Raw genomic sequence first — 23963 nt, 5'->3', positions numbered from 1 at the left:
AGCCCCCCTTCAAGGCTCGTCCTCTGAGGAGAAGCTTTGCTCCTCCCACCTCCCGCTGCCCAGGCCTTCACTGATTTCGCGCCAGAGCAATGCCCAGAAATCCTCCCACGGGTCTGGCACAGGGGTGTTCAAAAAAACAGTGTGCAAATAAATTTCATTTCTCATGGCACCAAAATCGTCAGTCTGTCTTCTGTGCTAGATTCTGAGCTTTCTCTACGTGCGGTGGGTAACGCGGTATATATAGTAGAAAAAGCAAAGCTTTTGGAGGTGGATTTGGGTTTCAAATGCTGCTCCAGACTTACGAGCTGTAGGATCTTGGGGAGTCTGTTTCTTCGGCTGTAAAATGAGCGGACTCCCTGAAGCGTTGAGAAGATGAGACGTGATGTGACGTGTGTCGTGTCAGAGACATAGCAGGTGACCAGAAATTTTACTCACAACTTACCAGGTATGCTACAAAATTGACAAGTAACTCCTCACTAGAAAGCTTTTCTTCTGGATTGTATGCTTCCAAAGGGTCACAGTTCTATACAAGTTAAATGTTGGTTAGAAGATTTGAAAACCCTCCTCTCTCCCACCTTCGTCCTCAGGGGCATATTTTAACTATTACCTTATTGAATCCCCCAAATGGCCCTTCAATTATTAATCCCACTGTAGGCAAGAAAACTGGATTAATGGGAGGATAATGGCCATCCTTGCACAAGCCCAGCTAGGCTCTTCAGACTCCTGTTTCCGGACCCGAAGTGAAGGTCCAGGCTCCGTCCTTGACGCCACGTTGCCCTCACATTCAGCCTGGGGATCCAGGCTTTTAAATGTAATCACTTTCTTTCTTTCTTTTTTTTTTTTTTTAAAGATTTTATTTATTTATTTGACAGAGATAGAGACAGCCAGCGAGAGAGGGAACACAAGCAGGGGGAGTGGGAGAGGAAGAAGCAGGCTCATAGCAGAAGAGCCTGATGTGGGGCTCGATCCCATAACGCCGGGATCACGCCCTGAGCCGAAGGCAGGCGCTTAACCGCTGTGCCACCCAGGCGCCCCTAAATGTAATCACTTTCTAAAACTGAAAACTTAACACTCCAAAGAGGATTACTTTGTGGGTAAAACTAAGGTGGTTATTTTAATTTAAAAAATGAAAAATGTTCTACTTTACTGAGTGCCTTCAGCCCCTCAGCTTGGGCGTGCATAGTGGTTGGCCGCCATGGCCTCTTGGAGCCTTGGTTCCTTCATCTCTAACTTGAGAATAAGACTAGCTCCCACCTTAGGTGCGTATGAGGATTAAAGGAGTTAATCCGTGAACTCCTAACGCACGTGGGACAGGCAGGGCACATGGCGGGGCCCAGCCTCAGTCCTCACGAGCATCACCCCCATGGGGGCCGTCTGGCTCGGAGCTCTACCACACTGGACCTTGAGGATGAACCTCCAGGTGCTCTGTTATAGGAAAGAAGAACACAGAGGAAACACTCACTTCCTAATGCCTCTTGCTTCACTGAGAACTCTAGTAAAAAAAAAAAAAAGGCACTTTAAAGACAAATAAAAAGTAACTTTATTGACTGATCTTACCATGAAATGCCTATAAGAAATCATTACAAAATAATGTAGTTTTCTTTTACACACTTTTGGTATCATCCTGATATGACGATCCTTTCACAGAAAGGATTATTTACAGTTTATGTAGATATAAAGCTCATTGTTGCAAATACAAATGTAGATGTAGAGAGGCCATATATACCAAACAGGTACACCGACTAGCGACGATATTGGCAAATGCAGAGTAAATTACAGCTCCATACGTTTCTTTTCCTTTTTTATTGTTTAAAACAATTTCCAAATACAAAATGTAGATAACCAAAATGGATTTTCATATACATATATATAATTCTGCTGCTAACAGTGGATCAAAAAGCAAAAATGTTCCTTAGCATGTTTCATTTTTGAAAACCCACAAGATTATTCATAAATCCAATTAGAAAGAGGGTGTGCAAAACCACCAACAAAGCTGGCAAAACCCTGAAGACCTGATTGTGGTTGAAATATAGAGAAAATAGAGCACTACATACTTAAATACGCTTTTGTCTTGATGTTTGCAAGAAACGCTAAGAGCTAAGGAAATGCACCACATTATGACCTGGGCTCTTTACAGTTAAACCTCCCAGGATTTGTCTCTGAAGCATCTATACAAAAGGCTGGATCGTTTCACGACTTACTTGTAAGTGAAGCAGTCATGAGATGATCCTTCTACCCTTTCGCACAGAAGACCGAGATCCTTTTGTACATTCTGATATCTGAAACTTTGGTTCTTTTAGAACTTTTGATAAAAGCAAAATAATTTCATGACTACAGAACTCTACAGAACTTTTGTTCCCTTCCCAGCGTCGGGTGAAACTCATCTGACCGGCCTTGGAGGGCACACACTGCCCTGCGGGTGCACACGCACATGCGGGCGTGCAAGGGTGGCACAGGCAGCGCTGGTCCGTGTCCTCCATGCGTTTATCATACCGACTCCCACCCACGGGGAACACCGCATGTTCCGCTATACCCGAAATCTATTTCTTTGTTACTTGAAAACTTAATTTTGTATAAAAATATGACTGTTTCTTTAGAAAATAATATATAGTTTTTTTTTTAAGAAAACCTGGCAGATAGAAAAAATGGTATATCAAAATATGGTAAACAAATGTAAAATATGAAATCATTACAAACATCTCATAGAAAGACATTGTGCTCAAGTTCTCTCCTGAAGTGCGAACGACATTGTTACCGTACATCTAAAGGTTAAGAGATTCACGCTCCTGACATGGTTTCATTCTATATCCTAACAGCAGTGGCAGTAACTGTCTTAAAAATGGCCCTCTCTCAAATGCTAACATTTTCTGTACACTTTAACTTTGAAATTAACAGAAAGACACCCTCTGGAGCCGTGGTTTTAAACCCTGTTGCGTATTAGCTCCATTTGGAGAGCTTTAAAGGAAAAGGCAAGTCAACCTGGACCTTACTGCAACAGACTGAGTTTATTGGCCTGAAGTGGGACCCAGACATTGTTACTGTTTTTAAATAAGCTCCCCAAATAATTCTATTGTGCAACCAGGGTTGAGAATCATGGCAAAAGACCCATGAGAAAACAGTCGTTCTAAACTCTACATATATTAACTGATTGTCTGTAGGTATCATTCATTTAGCCACACATCCTCCATATTCGACAAGAAAGACCACATACACAAAAACAGTCATGGAAGCCAAGAAGAAGAGTTAGTAAGCTTTAAACACGTATAAACAGACGTAATCTCAGGTATTTATATATGTATAACATATACGTACAATTAGGGTATTTTGGTTAAGCAGAAACTAGTATTACCATAATTGGTTCTTGATTAAAACAAAACAAAACAAAACACCAAGCACAAACATTTTTTAAGACATTTCCATAGTTTTAACAGAAACTGGCTTTGTAAACACCACAAAATGCACAATGACATGACTACCACTGATCAGTTACTCAGATGAGAAACTCCGCGGGGTCCTAGAGCTTTCAGGGAGAGCAGGAATAGGACACGGCACTGGCCAGGCATGAGGGGGTCACAAGGCATCATAGCACACAGAGCCTTCTGGTTATTGCTTCACTCACGTCTTCTTGACCTGGGCTGTGCTTCTGTTATGTCCATATCTTTGGCTTACTAGAACTACCGGATTTTGACCACTTCATTAGTGTTCACTTTGGGACAGCCCCGGTGAGGCGGCAATGACTATGGACTAGGCAACAGTCTCTCCATTAAAAGGAGAGATGCCTCTTTTCTCCCTCAAACTAAGTGCGTGAGGGAGTGACAAAAAAAAAAAAAAATTTACAGGCAAACAAATAAACCTAACATCTTTCACATGATAAAAAAGTGATGTCATGTAATCAAATGAAAAAACAAAAACGAGGAACAAACGCACCACGATTCAATATCCTGAAGGCTTGGTAACCAGTAAAGCACATTTCCTTCCCAAGGATCATGAACTTCCGGGCACTTGTCTTGCTGTACATTCTCTGTAGTTCTTTTATCTCTGTGTAATACTTAAAGTGCAACTGTCCCAAGGCTTTTATTTCCATCACAAGTTATCATCAAGAAAGAGCTATGTTCTGGGGTGAAGAAAATATGGCACAATAATTAAAGAGAGAACCCCATGGCTTTCCAGCCTCTAGCGAACAGCAGGCCACCCGTAGAGCTAGCTGCACGCAGACGTACTTTACACAACGAACTCCGGAACTTCATCATGAGTGAGATCCAGAGAAAAGTACTTGCTGGTTCTTTTGACTGGAAAAGCATCTTGGATGTTGACACACTGCTGAGCCAAACAGCTGTTGCAGTAGAGGCCTTCCTCATCCAGTTCGTGGCCACACCCAAAAGTGTAACTCTGAGCAGTGTCTTGACATAGACCCGCAATGCGCAAGAAGTCTTTCTGGTAAAGTCTGATGTCATCAAGGCTCAAGCTATGTCGATCGGTGGAGGTCTTTGGTTTCCGACATATAGTCTGCAAAGTAAGGGAAGGTTAAAACAACTTTAGCATAGACTAAAGTGAAAGGTTAGCAATATTTGCCCTTGGAAAGAGAGAGGCTGCAAAACCACAGAAGGTTATGGAATCCTTGTATGTTGGAAAGTGATTTCCCGTCTGAGGTTTCTGGGGCCTGAGGCCCTGTGGGGAAAATGTCACCACCACCACCAGTAACAGCAGCTAACACTCACTGAGCCCTTATGTGCAAGGCCCTGACTGTTCCATCTTCCCATCAGCCCTACGAGGCCCATGTCATTATTCTCCCCGTTCTACAGATGAAGAATCTAAGGCAAAGGAAGTAAATATAACAAGAAACCAACTGTCTCTAGCATCTCAGAAGTCAAGAAATTGGCTTAAAATAGGGCCGGATAGGTAAAGACAGGGTCTATTTTTTTTTTTTCCCACTAGAATATGACAACTTAGCAGGTAACATGCTCATGCTGAGGTTTTTTATTATTTTAATAAGAAGTGGGAAAATGAACCAATTATTAAAGAAACACAATTTGAAAGCTTTTTTAAAAAGCTAGAATTCTTGGATAGAAAAATAATACAAAGTACAGAAAAGGCTGGGAGGCAAGAGGCAGCTCCCTAGCGCTGCAAGTGGTGTTCTGCCAGATACTTCACACAGCAGCAGTGGACTTCTAGAACTCGTCGTCCCAGGAAGTGCTACTGGCTGAAAATATAAACAGGTCAAAAAATGATTCATATAATTACATGAATGAAAGATACTTAATGGGTGATTTAAGGAAACAAGGTATCATCCCTCTCAACTTTTGCTGCTGAATATGACAAAAGCCAACCTTGTTAGAGTAAGTGATCACTTTTTGTTAAAGGCAAAAGTACCGGGAGGAGAAAACAGGGTCTAAGCCCAAAAACATTTTATTAGGAAGGACCACATGTGAGCACTCCCTGAAGATGCCGATCGCCTGTACTCACGCAGGCTTCCCGGTGCCCCTGGGAGCCCCCTCACAGAATGCGTTAGGTCCTCACCGCAAAGCCACGCGGCAGGCACACAACCGTGCTTCCCATCCTGCAGGTGTGGAACCTGACCCTGAGCTGTGCCCCATGGACATTTCTGTACAGTCAGAGCTAACACCGGGTGGCAGAACCTGCACGGTGTGGCCCTGGAGCTTGTAATCATTATGCCACACATACTGCTTTAGAAAGGACTCACTGGAGCATTCAAAAAAATATTTAATAAAACATCAGGTGCACATGAAGGCTACTGAAATGAAAGACCGAGAAAAGGGAGGAGAGAAGTACACATAGAAGACAAAAAACCAAAAAAGACAGGGATGGTCCGAGAGAGAGAGAGAGAGAGAGGCATAAAAGGAGAGAGCAAGAGAATGCTCAGGAAGCAGAGGTGAGGGTCAGCTGCGGGATAAATCCAGCTGCCGCCCCATGAGTTTCAGAGTGTTTTATCTTTTGATATTTTAATAGTCCAGCCAGCGACGGGTTATCAAACAGCCTCACTCAGCATACTTAGAAAATTCAATCTGAATGGAAAAATCAGAGTGTGGAAACGTTTCTGCCGTGACACATCTGATGAGAAAATTATTCTCCCAGTTGTCGAGGTCAATAAATACACACACCCACACACACAGTTAACCTGAAGTCTGAGGTCTAGAGGCTTCCCAGCTACAAAAAGTGTGAAACAAAGTACATAATTTATCCAAATAAAAATCAACTTAAAGACGAATGGAACTAGCAAATAGAATGGACATAAAATCAGAACAAAACTAGAATGTCCCTAGTAAGAATAATTTCCTTAGGGTTTTTAATTTTTGCTCATTTATATAAATATAACTGTAAGTTCGTATTTAAGGTTTTCTGTAACCTCAGTACCCAGTCTAAATGTTCCAATTCCTTCTGTACCTGCGGAAGAGAGTCAGTGCTCTGGCCGCGAAGCTTGACCACTGTTTCTGAGGAGCTGGAGGTGGAAGACCCGATTTCTTTCACGATCAACCCTAAAGTAAAACACAGGAAAAACAATGAAGACGTCCTATTAGTCACACCTCTTGCCACACAACTGACATAAATAACCACCGAGACTGAAGGTCAAATACTAACTGTTACTGAAAAATCTGTTACCCTTCCGTGGTGGACAACCAGGACGGAACATGTTCTGTCTCTTGTCTTACAGTAAGTAGGGAGGAGAGGGGTAAATGGGGCGTGAGAGGACAAGACGGAGTTTAGAGCCTGAATTTTCTAAACAACTTCTAATTAAGCTATTTATGAAGTTAGTAACAAAAAGAAAGACTGTAGGTGTAAAGCAGTTTATCGCCTAAAGTTCCCATGTTCCACAGAGCACCAAGTCTGAACGTAACGCCCCTGAACCACGACAGGTCCTTCTACGCCGGCTTCCCCTTGGATGTTTGGTGCTTTGGGGGGGGGGGGGTTCTGACCTCTGGAGTCACACGGATCTGGGATGGAACTGGGCCCAGACGAGTAATTAGCTGTGTCTCCTGGCCAGTGACCTGGCCTCCCTGTGTCTAAGTCTCTTTCTATAAAGTGGGGCTGAAAGCAGCATTTATCCCACAGAGTTTAACGATGATTGAAGAGCAAATGCATGGAAAGGGCAAGGTACTGGGCCTGTCTGCGGGACACACTCAGCTCAGAGGAGCTCCTCGGGCTGACAGGGGCCCTGTGGCACTCGCCTCCTGCAGCAGATTCTGCTGGGCAGAGGCCACAAGTGGGCGGGCGCCCTGAACATTCGGTTCTGGATCTCCGAGAGCAACAAGGCCCCTAATCGTCTCAGTGCTCAGGGGCAATCTGCTAATATTTTGGAAACAGAAATCCGGGACTGAAACCTCCCTGTGTGGCTGGGACATGTGAGTGAAGCACCAGAAAAAACATTTCAGGAAATAAAACTGCTAACAAGAACTGGAGATGGGAGTGAAGATGATCACTGACATTTTTCTTGCGGACAGATGAAGCAAGTCCGTTAAACCCTAGATCCGCAGGGCCAAATGGCTTCTTAGGTAAAGTACATTCTCCCCTCATAAAAAAAGAACCTTGAATAATGTGATTTTTATTTAGCTACTGCTAATAACCTCAGAAATGGCCTTCTGTGTTCTATCCCTTAACTCTTTAGAAACGACTGATAATGATTCAGTGACTACTACAGAACTTGCATATATTAGTGTTTGATAATAAGTTCAATTGAAACATGAAAGGAAGACATTCTTGGTCTACATGCAGACAGTAAGAAATTCTCAGGTGGATACTTAAGTTGTGGGGGTTGTACAGACTGCTTTAGTAGGGGGTCTTTCTCTAGAATATCCTTATATTTTAAAAAGCTTTAAGCTTTTAACAAATCCTCACAGAAAGATGTAGACGAGTATACTAGGACCTGAGATGGGTCCTTCTGGATTTCCTGGTCAATGTGCTCTTGGATACTATGCCTGTAACTAATCTGCTCCCAAACCCAGACTCTGCATTTTTTTTATAATCATATATTTTTTTAAAGATTTTATTTATTTATTTGACAGAGACAGAGACAGCCAGCGAGAGAGGGAACACAAGCAGGGGGAGTGGGAGAGGAAGAAGTAGGCTCATAGCAGAGGAGCCTGATGTGGGGCTCAATCCCAGAACGCCGGGATCACACCCCGAGCCGAAGGCAGACGCTTAACCGCTGTGCCACCCAGGCGCCCCTATAATCATATTTTTTTATTATATTATGTTAGTCACCATACAGTACATCCCTGGCTTTTGATGTAAAGTTCGATGATTCATTAGTTGCGTATGCACAACTAGTGCACAATGCAATACGTGCCCTCCTTACTACCCATCTCTGGTCTATCCGATTCCCCCACCCCCCTCCCCTCTGAGGCCCTCAGTTTGTTTCTCAGAGTCCATAGTCTCTCATGTTTCATTCCCCCTTCTGATTACCCCCCCTTTCTTTATCCCTTTCTTCCCCTACCGATCTTCCTAGTTCTTATGTTCCATAGATGAGAGAAACAGACTCTGCATTTGATAAATCAGCATCAAGTCTGCTGCTCAGAATACTAAACTGACATCTACCAAACTTTTATCATGACTCAATCTCAGCTCCATATTTTAAAAACAATGTGTAAATGCTCAAATTATAGAGAATTTGGAAAAGTAGGAAGATGCAAGAAAGAAAATAAGGTCATCTGTAAGCCCATCATCCAGAGAAAAGGCTATTAATATTTTACGTATTTTTTCATATACGTATATACGTTTTTATAATTTGAGATCCTACTATTTATACAATTTGTGCCATTTTTCTTGCCTATCTTTCTCATACTATTAAATATTCTTTGAAAATCTTATTACTTAATGGCCGTGCAATATTCCACTATATGGATAGAATACAACTTCTCATTGTTAACTACCGAGGTTCTTTTTCCTTTTCTTTGCTATTATAAATAACATTTCAGGAAGGATTTTTTATACATAAACCTTTTTAAACAGCTACCTTATTTACATTTTATTTCTATCTTATCATAAAAATTAAATGTAGAAATATATAAATAAAAAGCAAAAGTCTGCCTCCCTCACATCTCCTTTTCCCACAGGTACTTTGGTGTGTATTGTTTAGACAGTTTTCTTTCTACAAAAATGCACACACACACACACACGAGAGCATGATATCTGTGCATCTACAATGTGCATATAATTGTAAGTTTATATTTAATATATATTAAAATGTATTTATAAGGAAAAATGTATGTAATAAAGCAAATGGACAAAAACCAAAAGGGGCCAAGCTCGGTACGAGAACACTACGCGTGGCCGGAGCATGAACCTGTGTTGGTTCGGCACAGGGATTCTCTGCAACCACTGGCAGGTCAGCTCCGGGTGGAGCATCCAGAGGCCACGGTTCTGCTAGGTCAGCAAGTGAGATTCCGCAATAAAGGAGCCTGGTGCGCTTACAGATTAAATGCCAGCAGGAGGGGACTGTGTGTGCTGGCCTTGTTCATCCCTGACTCCCAGCACCGGCTGCAGGGGTGAGGCTCACTATCAGAGACTGTGGGTCTTGACAAAGCCCCTGCAGGTCCCCCCAGTCGTAAACGAGGTCTTCCACCCGACACGGCGGAGCAGGAGGCGCCTGCGCCATGTCCACACTGCCGACTGCTAACAGGTGTTTTTGTACAGAACGGAGACCAATTCCTGAAATGTGACAAGAGCCGTGAGGAGGGACTGAGGCTTAAAAACAAAACCCAGAGTGCAGTTCCTTCTGGGGTAACATCTTTCACTTGGTAGAAAGAGATATTATGTAACCCTCTACTAGGGTTACAGTGAATGCATGTTTTCTAATAGAGTTAACTGAATATGGAATTTAGTAAGTGTCTTTTTATGTCAAACTTTTTTGACACTTTTTCCTGCAGACTCCCACACCCAGTATGATATAGCAGGAAAAACAATACAAAACAAACCCAGAGACTTGACCTCTGTTTCTAGCCACATAGCATTTGTCCCCCTAATCTACAGGATTTCTCATCTGCAAAAAGGTCTTGAGGCCCCTTCTAGATGTATTACAGGATTCTCTGATTATTGGTTACAACAGCAAAACAACAACAGCACAGAGAAAACTACTTTACCACTTTGTCCAGCGCATGGGGTAGAAGAAGCTAATTCCCAATTCTAGGTGCTCTTCCCCTTCCTTTCCCTTTCTTCCTCAGAAGACAGTCAAGCCTGCAGCCCGCGGTGCTGACTTGGAAAGGCTCTGATTCCATTCCTGTCTGATCTAGAGCCCCACCTCAACCCTTCTATTTCCTGAGGCACCTGCTTCTCAGCCTGGGACAGTCCCCTACTTAAGGAGAAGAACTTCCATAAGAGCTCACCAGAGTGTCCATTCAGCTTCCGCGACATGAGCATGTCCTCGGTGATATAGATGCACATGTCTGGGCTGACGTCCAGAGACTCTTCATTCATATGCTCCAGGTCCCTGGGGTCATCGACCAGCATCTCTATTTCTGACACAGAAGAAGGAAAAGACATTTGGGGATGTGAAGGGAAACGGACACCAGAATTCATAGCCGTTCTTTGAGGGAGGCTATGTGATTATCCATATTTTAAAATAGATCCGCTAATGAGAATCTACAATAGGAGACTCCAGGGACAATTCTCAACTAGATGTATTCGTTCTCTTCTTTCACAGGATTGCTGTGTTATCTACATGTCTTCTCATGCCACGTTTTGATTGTCAATTATTCTTTACTCTTTGAGAAAGAAAGAAAGAGAACAGGGTGCTTGGGTGGCTCAGTCAGTTAACTGTCTGACTCTTGATTTCTGCTCAGGTCATGATGTCAGGGTTGTGAGATCAAGCCCCGCATCAGGGTCTGTGCTCAGCACAGAGTCTGCTTGTTCCTCTCCCTCTGCTCCACCCTTTGCACATGCTCATGCTTGCACACTCGCTCCAAAATAAGTAATAAGTAAAATCTTAAAAGAAAAAAGAAAGAAGGAAAGAGCTACACCACCATGCTGAGATGATAAAGGGTAAACTGAGGCTGATGGGCTGTTTGCCTAAGGCCAGAGCACAATGAGTAGTTCGCGAAGGTCCCCATTTCCCATAGCTGGCTACTCGCAGGGCATTTAAGGGACTTCATTTGAGACCCACATGAATTCTAAGTAACCAAACCAAGCAAATGTGCTGCAGTTTTCCTCAATGAAGTCAGTATCTTTTCCCCAAACCTGAATGCTATAGCACTTGAGGCAGAAAATTAATAATAAAAAAGATGCACACATAGGCTAAGTTTGGCTGATACAGGCTGGAGGTCTGGTTTTATCTCCTTAACACAGAGTTAAGCAGTCAGGTGTTAACTTTCTATTATATTTCCAGAGTTCCAGCTGCATAGGAGGAATTTAAGAAATACTAAATAACCAATAGCCTGGGCTCAAATCTTTTTTTTTTCCTGCAAAAAGTTGAAGACCTTTCTGTCACTATCATTGCATCTAGTCTGCTGTCCTAACCAATGCCTATTTAATCTGGGACTTGGAAATGCAGACATGAGCACTGCAAGGCTGACTGACCTCTACTCTACGTCACAGCGACCGCTAGGACTCAGAATCCACTAGCATTCAAGCCCGTGGCCGCAAAGATCACCACGAGAGGAATGCTTTCTTTACCACACAAGCAGCTCCACCGAATCACAGGGGGAGCTGCAAGACCCTTCTTCTCTACTAGCACTTCCTAGTTGCGGTCCACACATCAATTCTCCAGAACTTGTACTTGAGAACTAGGCAAGACAAAGGAGGAGGCCAGAGCCCGCGGGGCAGCGCTAGGAGCTGGGAAAGGCCCGGGAGCGGGTTACCGTCATCCTGCGAGTCCTCTTCCAGCCGGTCCTTGCCGCTGCTCTCCACGCCCGAGGTGTGGGAGCTGCCGTGGCTGGTCATGGAGCTGCAGGTTTTCAGCTTGCGGTGGATGGCGCTGCCGGAGTAGCCATCCTCCGGCCCCGTGTCCCGGGGCTTGGTGTCCGCCTCGATGCCCGAGGTGTGGGAACTGCTGTGGCTGGCGGTGGAGTGACGGGACAGGCGTTTGTGCTTCACGCTGCCCGTGCTGCTCCCGCTGGCCCGGGAACGCTTTTCCAGCTGGTCCACGTCGAGGTCCAGGCTGTCACTGATGTAGGACTCCCGGTACTGCTTCTTCTCTACGTGGTGAGGAGCACAGCACGACATTACAGTCAACCGAGACAGAAGGAACGGCCGGCTACCTTAAGTGAGTCAGCAGGCTAAGGAGCAGGGCACTTCCACACCCAGAATCTAGGGGTTGGAGAGTGGTGAGGATTGTGACAGGAGCTCAACTTAAGAAGACGGCAAATGAATAAAAACCAGGACAACAGACTTGAGGGAGTACTTAAACTACTCCAAGAATTTTAAAGCTTCAAAACTGTAGAAAAGTGCTCTTCTGCGTAGAGTCGCCAGACCATCTCTTGCCTGCAAACTGCTATTGGTCCACAGTGACATGGGTTCAGTAAGTGGAAATCAATACCCAGACATTTTTAGAGAGATGGGACATCACCATGACAGCCACTATTATGATTTTGTATTATGCAGAAGTAGCAGTCCACAATGGATTAGAAATTTTATAATAATTTCAGAAGCACTGCTATAGAAAACTGTTTAAGAAATATAATTATACTAATTGCCATTGATTTTATTTATTCAATTTGGCCCATTATTAGTTTAGTTCTGACTGCTGAATATAATTTAAAATAAAACTATTCTTCTGCAAGTTTCTTCCAAAGACTTCTAAAATTTAGTTTTTCATTAATGAAGACTCCTTTTCTCCATTTGGAGTGAACTAGTGAGGCTTTGTTATCTATTTAGAAAACATAATAATCACTACTGGTTTGATGATTTATACCTGCGTGGCCTCTGACTGATTAAACTGTTCTTTCATAGGTCAGCGCCATTCTTTAACACAAAGACATATTAGAAAGTCCCTTTTATCAAATGCTTAACTAACCGTTACATTAAAGCACCAAATCACAACGGAGTTGCAGGTGTACAGTAATACCTTTGTGTTACAGGTCAGAATTTTAAAACAGAGTAGTTTAGATTCTTTGTATTTTTAATACCAATGAGAAATAACACATTAGAACAATGTTAAAGATAGAGAATGCACTTGGGAAATGTTAAATTGATATGATTTCAGAAATTGCTAACTTGTAGACTAATTGGGTTCTCAGGGGCCTATGGATGGATTTGTAATTGTCTTATTCCTTGGGTAAGTGAAAACACTTGCATTCCTGATGTCCAAATCCAACTCTGAAGTGTAATCACCACGGGCTCCCCAGAGAGGGAAGGAGCATCAGCAGAAAGAGAAGATGAACTTTCCAGGAAGCAAAGTGCAAAAAATGCTTGCAGAAGGCTATGTGTGCATTTTTGTGCTCCAGCCATTCATATCAATGCTAAGGAATAGTCTGCACCACAACAGTGAGTAAGCGTAGCCACACAGAAAGCAGGGGCTGGATACCAGAGCCCAGCACACACATCTGAGCCAAGCTCATGTGCACCATCTACCATCCATCTTTTAGAGCTAGACTGGGTTCTAAAGATTCCTCTTTCCAGAAGGCGACAGCGGTTGAGATGAAGATGGAGAGCTAAAGGCGTTTGCAAAATTCTCATACAATTTCTAGTCACTGCAGTTTCAAAATAGCCATGGGGCACTTGGAAGGTGGAAAGCAAAGAGAGAATGGTTTTCTAAACAATTCTTTAGGGTTCTGGAGTTCTAAGACAATTGGGAATTATGGACCTAATTACTTAAAAGCTTTTCTACCTTTTTACAAACAGCCCTTTTGCTTCCAACACTAGCCAGCATGTGCAGAGTCACTTACAGTTACTCTATATTCATGAGTATACCAGAAGATAAGCACTTGCCAACCTGTTCTCTGCCTCATAGGAGCCTAGCATAAATCTACTTCCTGTCAACGTGTCAGAGCAGCCTTGGTGTTCTATGTGGCTGGCCAGTGTTCCCTGCTTAGGGCCGAATCACTGAGAGCCAGTGCAAACATTTAAGAAGTGTCACACCACTCAGTTATAAACTGAAGGAAATGTTTACGTAATTCTGAAATTTATTCTACGACCTACAAAACGCAACCTCTCACCTCCTTAGTAATCAATATGTTGATGTTCTTTGTATTCCCTCTGTTGTAAAAGCCCAGAGACCACAAAGCTTTTTACACATGGTTTTGGAACAGAATGCAGTCAGTGTGACCTCTTGACATAAGACCTAAGAATAAGTCCAACTCTTTTTTTTTTTTTTTTAAAGATTTTATTTATTTATTCGACAGAGATAGAGACAGCCAGCTAGAGAGGGAACACAAGCAGGGGGAGTGGGAGAGGAAGAAGTGGGCTCATAGCGGAGGAGCCTGATGTGGGGCTCGATCCCAGAACGCTAGGATCACGCCCTGAGCCGAAGGCAGACGTTTAACCGCTGTGCCACCCAGGCGCCCCAATAAGTCCAACTCTTGAATAAAGTTGGGTTGAAAAACCTTTTTCGTGACAAAAGCATTTTTTTCACTTCTCTTTTAACGCTATGGAAGAATTTTTGTGATCATTTTCTACCATAAAATGCTAAAAGAGTGTTTCAGACAAGGTGACTTTCCTTTCCAGAAAGGAAAATACAGTCTCTTTTTGTGTTGGATTTTTTGTTTGTTCATTTGTTACGCTAAACCAACGCTGAGAAAAGAACTTTCTTGTAAAAATGATGAAGCTCTTAAGTATGGATGAGATAGATGGAGTCAGGCCAAGGCTGGCCCAGAGAAACACAGTTCAGGCTTTCTTTAGATCTAGAAGAATCTCTAAGTAGAAGAAACTAAGCATGTTTTCTTTAGAAGAAAAAGAGAGATGTCCCCTCAAATCTATCTACACTTATCCAAATAAAAAATCCAATTTACACCCTGGTATCATTCCTTCATTGCCCTCCTCATGTAAGCCACCAAATGCACTTGGTACTATGTATGGTAAGAGACAAAACGCTGCCCTCTAAGAACTGAAAATTCTTCATAATTTTACCTTAGAACCTATAAAGGAAGTTCATGAATTCTCTCAGGCTCTAAAGGGCTCCCCTTAAGGTCATCTAAACAAGAATTTACTAAAATGCAAAGCTCCTGGAATAAACTTCTCATGGCTCTATAAGCTGATCATTTGGGAATGTGGCTAATTTGGCAAATGACGGGCTCTACACCGAGGCCACCTACTCTTACAAGTTTCCTTGGTGCTTCCGTCCCATCTTCATTCCCGATATTCACGCCAGCCTTGCAGAGATGGATCTGTTATGCCGACGAGTCGTCGTGGGGAGGAACTGGCAGTGTGTCAGCAGAGGAAGCCAGTACACCTGGCAGTTATGTCAACTCTCTCCAAAGACAGAAGCAGCTTGCTGGCACACAGTGGGGAATGATTCATGTTCTAACGGCTGCTTAAAATGCAATGGCATCTCCAAACTGCATCTCATTTAGTGAGAGATAGCTATTGAGAGAAACTGATCAGATGTGCAAACTTCAGTAAGGTTTTTTGCTAAGAGGACAGGTATTTGCCTGGTTTCTGTGGGAAAGGTGGGGTCCCAGAGGTCAAAATTTGTTTCAGACATGACCCAAGATATGAATCTGCATCCAAATGTTCATGCAGATATCCTAAATCTAATCTAATTGATTTGTAAGAATTACTACAATGTGAATTTGCAAAACAAACCGAAGACATTAAAGTAGGGAAATATGCAAAGTAGCACTTTTGGGGGATTAGAAGCTGGAGTGTGCTAAATGGAGTCCCTCTGCGGTGCCACAGCTCAAGATAAAGGGCTAACCATCAGGTTAATGTAGAGCTGACGACTGCTGCCTTCCTCTTCCTTACAATGACTCATCCCCCTTTTCAGGGGCCCCAAATGGATTGCTCTATTCTGTGTCTGAGCAAAGCTCCCACAGGACTTCTGATAAAATCCTCAAGTGAAAACTTCTTTCTCCTTTGTCATTCCTGCTCACCTAGATGTGGGGGCCTCCTGGCAGTCTATAAGAGAGACTAGAGACATTTCTGTCACCCGCCTTTATTGTCACTCTAATCTAAGGAATAACTGCGCTGGAAAAAATTCGATTCCAAGGTGCTCTGAGTTGCAGATAAATGGCCTGCACCTTCATGCGGTGGCTTTCTGTAAGGATCCTCAAGACAAGTGTGGGGAAACTTGACAGACCGTACTCAGGGACAGCTGAATGACGGGGATAACCTCAGGTTTTCTGGACAGGTGCTACGGCTGCTGGGCCTCAAGGCCATCCCTGGTCTTCCAGGACAGTGATGAGATGGAAACAGGAATGCTGCTCGGAATCTGGAGGCTCAACCCTCAGATCCTATTCTCCAGGGCTCCAAAGAGTAAGGGGCCACAGGTGGCAAAGGCACCATTTGCTGCCCCACCCAAGACTCCGCCTTACCTTCATTTTCCTCCAGCTTCCGGATGTGACGCAACACAGGCTGCAGATTCATGTAGAGACGGTGGCTGTTGCTCAGGAGTTGCAGGAGGTGTCGGGAGCGCATGGGGCACCCCGTGTAGTAGATGAGCTTCCTGGCGGAGGGCAAGCCATCTGGCAAAATCTCAAATTTCTTACCCTGTGGAGCAAAAGCATGAATCAGATTTGGGAAGAGAAGTCTCTAATTTGCCAAGGTCCTCTTCATTGTCTTTTTAGTGAGGAAAACTACAGACTCAGAAATAAACGTAGAAAGCTCCATTCAAAATTCACTAAGAGACAAATAGTTTTTCCATTCAAAAATGTCATAGGACAAAGTTTACTAAAAATTCAGGAAGTGTCTAGCCAGGGTCTTCTGGTAAACACTGACTGGGTATGATGGTCGAGGAGTATCTTCGGTTTCTCTGGCTAGTCGGGCCATTTATACAATGGAAAAGAGAAGGGCCCATCATGAAAGCATCTTCAAATAGAATTCCAACACCCTAATTTAGCAAACAAGATGACAAATTCTAGAAGCATAATGCATTCAAATATTTGTTAAACACTATGTACCAAACACTGTGCGAGTCACTGAGAAAATGACAGTGAACAGGACAGACAAGGTCCCCACCTTCATAGAGATATACTCTGGTGGGAGAGACGGTACATAAACACATAAAATAACTATAGTTTGTGATAAACTCCAGGGAGGAAATAAGGAGTTATGATAGCAAACACTACAAATTCCTATTTAGGGTTAAGAAAAAAAATGGAGAAACTTCTTTAGCTGGATCAAAGAGGGAGTCTGGGGGGCACCTGGCTGACTCAGTCAGTAGAGCATGTAACTCTTGATCTCAGGATTATGGGTTCAAACCCCATGTTGGGCATACAGCGTCTTGGGGGGGAAAATGAGGGAGATGGAAGCTAGAGGGACAATTGGAGGGATGAGACAGGAAAGAGAGAAAGAGAAAGGAAGAGATAAAAGTAGTGTAATTATCTCTGTCAGTCGAGATATAAGAAATCTCATTCTTTAAGCCTGGGATCATTAACATAAAGTTCATTAACATAAGTTGAGGGTGAGAGTTTGGCAAAGATTCTTATAGTTATGGGATATTATAAATTCCTTCACCTCTCCTATTAATGAATATGGCAGCAGGACTGCAAAAGGAATATTCCAGACATAACAATTCTCAGCCAGAGGGGAGAAGTAAAGCAAAGAGGGAGGCGTCTTCTAACTACACACTTAAAGTCGACACAAAACAATATGGCTTTGTGTATCTCAGTTGGGGATGGAGTTTTCACCCCTCCACTTTTCATTTTAAAGGAACCGCCAGAGGATCCCAATGCTAGGATGGTAATAAATGCCACTTAATGAGCACTAGGCAGGTATTAACTCATTTAATCCTCACAATAAGCCTATGGGGGAGGACCAATTATCACCAGTTGGGAACAAAGAAACCAAGGCACACAGGTTAAGTAACTTGCTCAAGGTCCTACAACTTGGGTAGGACTGGGCTGGCTGTGAGAAGAATCACCTGGGAAATTCATCAGAATAGATGCCTGGTCCCCAACCCACACCCACTGAATCAAAAATCTCTTAGGGGAGGAGGACAAGGCCCAGAAATCTTTATCTTAAACAAGCTACTCAGATGAGGTTGATGCACAACTAAATTCAGGAACCACTGAGTCCAGGACCCTCAAAACACCCAATTTCATGAACGCATTTTATTACTACTCAATTTGGGACATGACAGGGACAACTAGCATAATAATTCGCTCATTTTCATATCACTCAGATCCTTTCACAAAGGGCCTGGAAGAGAGAGAGCAAGTGAGGAGGAGGCAGGTCAGGCCCCATTTGATGTCTGAGTAAAGTGGAATCAGATTGAACTGTGCCCAACTAATTAAAATAATGTAAAGTCAGGAACAGGTCTTTTGACTTCACAGGGCAGTGTGGAGTCAGTGCCCAAACTATTTGGCAATACGGCCCTTTATTTATATAGGCCATCTTCCTTAGGGGAGAGAAGCACATGTGTACAAATTTTTATTTTCCTCCTTTCTTTGTGCATTTTTTCCAACAATTTCTGAACAAAGAGAAAGTATGGATTTTAATGACCACTAGATATACATATTATTAACTGTAATTCTTTGAACCCTACCAAAAACCAGATATAGCTGGCAAGACAGAGAAACAGCTGGGAAAAATCACGAATTTGCTCTTACAACAAAAAAAGGATACTATTCTCAATATTCTAAAAATAACAGCATTTTTCCTATTAAGAACTGTAGACCTTTCTTTATAATGATGAGTTTCAAAGAGTTAGATATTAACAGAAACATCTTGTTATATCACTCTTTATTCTCTGCTCAAAAGAAGTAATTTCCAAAAAGCACTGGCCAACCCCAATGCTATGAGTAATTTATCCTGTGATTATGGCTTTCTGTTTTCTGATCCCTTTGCTTTTAAAAAGAATTCTGTTTGATAAACACATCTTGTACATTCCTCCACTGTATTTCTTTTTTTTTTTTTTTAAAGATTTTATTTATTTATTCGACAGGATAGAGACAGCCAGCGAGAGAGGGAACACAAGCAGGGGGAGTGGGAGAGGAAGAAGCAGGCTCCCAGCGGAGGAGCCTGATGTGGGGCTCGATCCCACAACGCCGGGATCACGCCCTGAGCCGAAGGCAGACGCTCAACCGCTGTGCCACCCAGGCGCCCCTCCACTATATTTCTTCTGTAACTAGAGTAACTTAGGATAGTGTAGTGGGACCGGACCCACAAATTAAAATTAGTAATTTCTTTTGCTAGAAGATTCTTTAATTTTACATTCACTACGGATGAGTGGCAAGGACTAAAGCACATACAATAAGAATATAAGAAAGCTAGTTGTCTTCTTTTTCAACTTTTTAAAAAATACCAACTTTTGTGCCTGGGACAATATTATTCTTAAAAACAAAACAAAAGAGGGAACAACAAAAATCCACAAAAACAAACTGTGCAATTTTTCTTTAGTCAGTTATTTTAAACTTACCACAAACACCAACTTTCCAACATTTGTCCAGGGGAAATCATAAAGTAATTGTTTCTCTTCATCTAAATTCTGTGGAAAAAAATTATAATGCATACAGAGTTACGGAGGAAAATGCCAGACACTCCATAATGGCTCTAACTTCTCTCCTGGAAAACTAAAGTACAGTATTTAGAATCTGAAAGGAGTCCTCAACTCCTTTTGGAGATGTTCAGACAGTAATTAAAAGATTAGTGATACAAGACTGTAGCTTTGGGTTCCTGAGTGACTGCATTAACTGGCCTTTCAAGGCAATCTTTTCCCTTTGAGCCTTTCCCTAAATTTAAATAAAAAGTCCAAGACTCGGGCATTCAAGAGATGAGATAAGGCACTTAGAATTTCATAAGTGGATATTTGCCTAAATCAAAGATAAGAGATCGTTATATTCTCCTTGGTCTCAACAGAAAGAGGCATTCTTTCTCCCCTGTTGATGGCTGTACTATAATACTATCCCACTTGCAAAAACATGACAGTTATTACTTATTCAAGGGACAGGCGTTATCAGAAAAGTGTAATGGAAATTAAAATGTCTGGTCTGGCACTGTATTAACATGTCATTTTTTTCTTTACACAGTTATAATGCTCCAGATGATAAAAGAGAATATTTAAAATCAACAACCACAGAGAAGAATGTCTGGATATTAATGATCTATTAGTGATGAAACTGAGCCAATCTTTGGCTTATTATTTTCTGTTGTGGAGGACCTATTATTGTCGAGGTTTGGACTGTACCACTTCATCTATCCTACATCATCCATATCTGTACTAGACAAATAGGAAGTAATGACCGATCAATGGCCAGAAATGAACCAGTGAACCTATAAAAGGACCAGGCAGGAGCACTGTCAATGTAGACATAGTAGATACCATGTGACGCTTTTTCTCATTTACTAACCTGAAAAATCTGTATTCCCCGCATGGTCAATCCAAGGGTTAGAGAAGCTTCAATTTCCCTTTTATCCTATAGAAATAAAGCCATATGAAAAAGTATGCTTTCCTTGTATAATGGACAATTAAGCACCAAAGAGGAAAAACAGGAGGAGAAATCCCAGGATTAGAAAGTTTCTGACTTAAAATAACTTTGCTTATTGTACTTTACTACAAGCTTTAAGAAAATCATGAGTACATATTAAATCAATAATGGTATATTCTACTTTTTAAACCATTGAGATTTCAAATCATTAGTATTTTCACTATATTACATATACCCGTATCTGACAATATTCTAAATATTTACATTATTGAAAACTCTGATAAACAAGACTATTCTTGTTGCCTATGTTTTTTTTTTTTTTTTAGCTTTCTACCTTTTCTCAGATGTTAGAATGTTGAATATAATGTCATAGCTATATTCTGAGATGCACTAGATTTTATAGGTTTCAAACTGTGTTAACTCTCCAGCTCTAAAGCCAAAATCAGAGGCAAGCCTAAATATTTTAGGCTGTTATCTCATGAGGATAAAAGGCTTTATTTAAAGGCTTTATATTCAGTTTGTTTGGAAAGAAAATACTTAATTTCTAAGAAATTCAATTATCACTTGCCAATACGATATATTCTTTTTTTTAACTTTATTTAAATTCAATTAATTAACATATATTGTAATATTAGTTTTGGAGGTAGAGTTCAGTGATTCATCAGTTGCATATAATATGATATCCATTCTACCAGCTAAACCATAAACTATAAAAAATAAAGTATAATGAACATATGGGAAAAAATTCCTGAAATGTTCTCTGAATTTTAAATGTACTCGGAAATTGGGCCATGTCTTCTAAGTGCTTATCTGTAATAACGGGATATAATGTATGAAGTTCAAAACAGAAGATACATAAAATTACTAAGTAACTAAAATATTTCCATTATGAGCTTCCTCAATAAAAATAAGTGAGTATGTTTAGTGCCAGTTCTCCCACGAACATGGGAAGAACTATGTTTAGAAAATGCAATCCTCCTCTGGCATAGTAAAGACAAGACATGGCCTATTTTCACTATTTGGGCTGTTTTTTCCAACTAATATGTTTTTACATCAAGAAAGGTACATACAGTATAGATTTAACAGGAGAAACCAATCTATCACTGAGTTTAGGTCAATTTCCTCTTCAAGGCTATTCTGATTGCTTCCTGAAATAAGGCTGCTTATAAAAATGCTGGCTGGGCAGGCACAAGCTGTGCGTTACTGAGAAAGGGACAAGTTTCTTTTCCCAGAATGTTTCCTGTCCCCTGTCTACTTTATTTCCAAAGCAGACATGCAGATTTGGAAAAAAGAAAAGTAACTATTTCATAATCACTGAAAAGCCAGATTCACGATATGAAGCCACTTGTTATCTCAATATCAGAACCATTAAAGAAAGACTCCATCATGCTCTGAGGCCTGAGGAGAAGCATCATTAACTCCAAGACTGACCTACGGTAACAGTTCACATGAAACTTTTTTTTTTTTAAAGCCCTTTAATGGGGCACCTAGGTGGCGCAGTCGCTTAAGTGCCCAACTCTTGGTTTCAGCTCAGGTTGAGATCTCAGGGTCATGAGATCCAGCCCCGCCTAGGTGGAGTCTTGCTTGGGATTCTCTCTCCCCCTCTCCCTCTGCCTCCCCACCCCCGCCTGTGCACCCGTGCACTTGCTCTCTCAAATAAATAAATCTAAAAAAGAAATTAAAAATAAAAAGCCTGTTAAAAAATGAAATGACAAATCTTAATAAAAACTTCTTCTAATCAAGAAAGGTATTTCTTTCTCAGAAGCTGCAGACACGCTACAGTTTTGTACCTTGTACAATCTGTAGTAATGCACGGCAACATCGTCCAGCCGGACGGCCTCTTTGATGTATTTCAGATGAGCCTCGGAAGCTGTCAGTGCAAACTGATCTTTGTGCATGTTTGGAATGTGCTTCAGGATGTAGTCCTTCCCTCTCTTGGAAACAACCTGTTGGAATACAATGGGTATGCAATGCAACATTTGTTGGGGGGATGGAAGTTCTACCCTCATCCCCAAAATGATAAAAGGACAAGAACCTAAAATAGGCCGTGCAAACCGGCTAACTTCCAGTAGGAAATTTCCTCCTTTTATTCTGTTTTCACCATCTGTTATGTTACTAGGCTGAATCAGCTAATACTAGAAGACACAAAGTCAATTTAGCTGTAGTACTGCATATCTGAGAAGAAAAATCACAAGAAACGAGAAAAATATGTTCTCCGGGCTTTAAACTCACCAAGAGGAAAAAAAAAAGAAAACCATGCAAACTTGCAAAATGTTGTACACATCAGTGTTTATACTTGCAAAATGACTGGTTCCATGAAATACACTGTCAACACATCTTCAGGGTCCGGATCCTACTTAACTCTTCTAAAATTACAGCCACAGAGTGGGAGGTTCTAAATGTTAATCCAAAGAAGGCAAGAGACGGGGAGGAATTCTCTGAAACAGCTTTGGTTTTTGCATAAAAGGCTGATATGAACACTCTATTTGAATACTTGTGAGAAACCAATTTCATTCAAGCATTCATTGCAATTCACCGTGGCTCAGGTTTTCATGGGACAGTAGCCTGAGCCTTTCAATGCCCCAAATACATAGTAGCCAGCAGCTGCAGGCTAAGAGAAAGGTGCTGATTAGTTCAAAGTCTTAGCTGGTTTCATTAGAATTATAAAATATGGAAAGAATTATGCAAGGAGAGCAAAAAGAGTAGTGCTTAAAATCGTCAGAATAAATAAATTAAAGAATTTTTAGTTTGAAAATGTTTTTATAGATACTGACATTGTGTTTCTTCCTATTGAATTAAACACTATCAATTACTGGCCACTTAAGAAGTTTCACTGAGAACTCAAAGTTACAGATTTTTACTTCTAGACTTTTACATGGAGATCACCTAAGTGAGCATTTATCAAACTTTCTCAGGTCAAAGAACACCCAGAAAATAGTATTTGTAAGGGCACTGAAGTAGGTGCCTTCAATCTTTGGGATTGAAGAAACTCGGATCTCAGCACTTTGGAGGCTATGGCACCCTGACGGGGAGCTCGGATTTAAAGGACCAAGATTCAGTGAGTACCTGACAACAATTAGGGAATGTAATATGGGCTAATTTGGGTTCCACAGACACTAATGTGTAAAAGTTTGACACCTTTTGTGGTTTCTCTTTAACAACTGAAGCACTGTCAGTCCGTCCACAAAAACTTATATGGGGCACCTCAATGTGAAATGCTGAAGAAACAGAAAAGTGACATTTGTGCCTGTCCTTTAGAATATACTCAAAAACAGTTTACTGGAGGCAAAAGATAAACAGATCATTCGAAAAAGAGTTGTAAAACACTATGTCGAGGGTCTTACAGACCCCAGAGGAGGGGGCTAGGCAGTCTGCCCAGAAGAAACGACAGCTGAGCAGAGTCTTGGAGGATGAACAGAAGTTAGCCAGGTCAAACACGGAGAGGGGTTTCACTGGCTGAAGGAACTGTGGAAGGAAGAGCATGAAACACCACAG

At 41.8% G+C, this 23963-nt stretch overlaps 1 protein-coding gene across 9 annotated transcripts in view; it reads right to left on the bottom strand.

The window, feature by feature from the left end:
• Positions 1-1516: 1516 nt before the first annotated feature.
• FRMD6 (FERM domain containing 6) overlaps positions 1517-23963 on the bottom strand; it is a 235910-nt gene continuing 213463 nt past the window's right edge. For all 9 annotated transcript variants that reach the window (XM_057318481.1, XM_026480397.4, XM_026480399.4 and 6 more), the window contains 8 exons: positions 22259-22414; positions 20391-20456; positions 19460-19528; positions 16416-16590; positions 11808-12143; positions 10338-10469; positions 6403-6494; positions 1517-4506 (listed from right to left, as the gene is read on the bottom strand). In XM_057318481.1, the coding sequence (XP_057174464.1) occupies positions 4222-4506; positions 6403-6494; positions 10338-10469; positions 11808-12143; positions 16416-16590; positions 19460-19528; positions 20391-20456; positions 22259-22414 (1311 nt within the window). In that variant the 3' untranslated portion in view covers positions 1517-4221. The remainder of the gene's footprint in view (positions 4507-6402; positions 6495-10337; positions 10470-11807; positions 12144-16415; positions 16591-19459; positions 19529-20390; positions 20457-22258; positions 22415-23963) is intronic.

Source organism: Ursus arctos, unplaced genomic scaffold (assembly GCF_023065955.2).
Source record: "Ursus arctos isolate Adak ecotype North America unplaced genomic scaffold, UrsArc2.0 scaffold_25, whole genome shotgun sequence".
Lineage (NCBI taxonomy): Eukaryota > Metazoa > Chordata > Mammalia > Carnivora > Ursidae > Ursus > Ursus arctos.
Note: the sequence above shows the minus strand (reverse complement) of the source record. Positions and strands in the feature narration are given on the sequence as shown.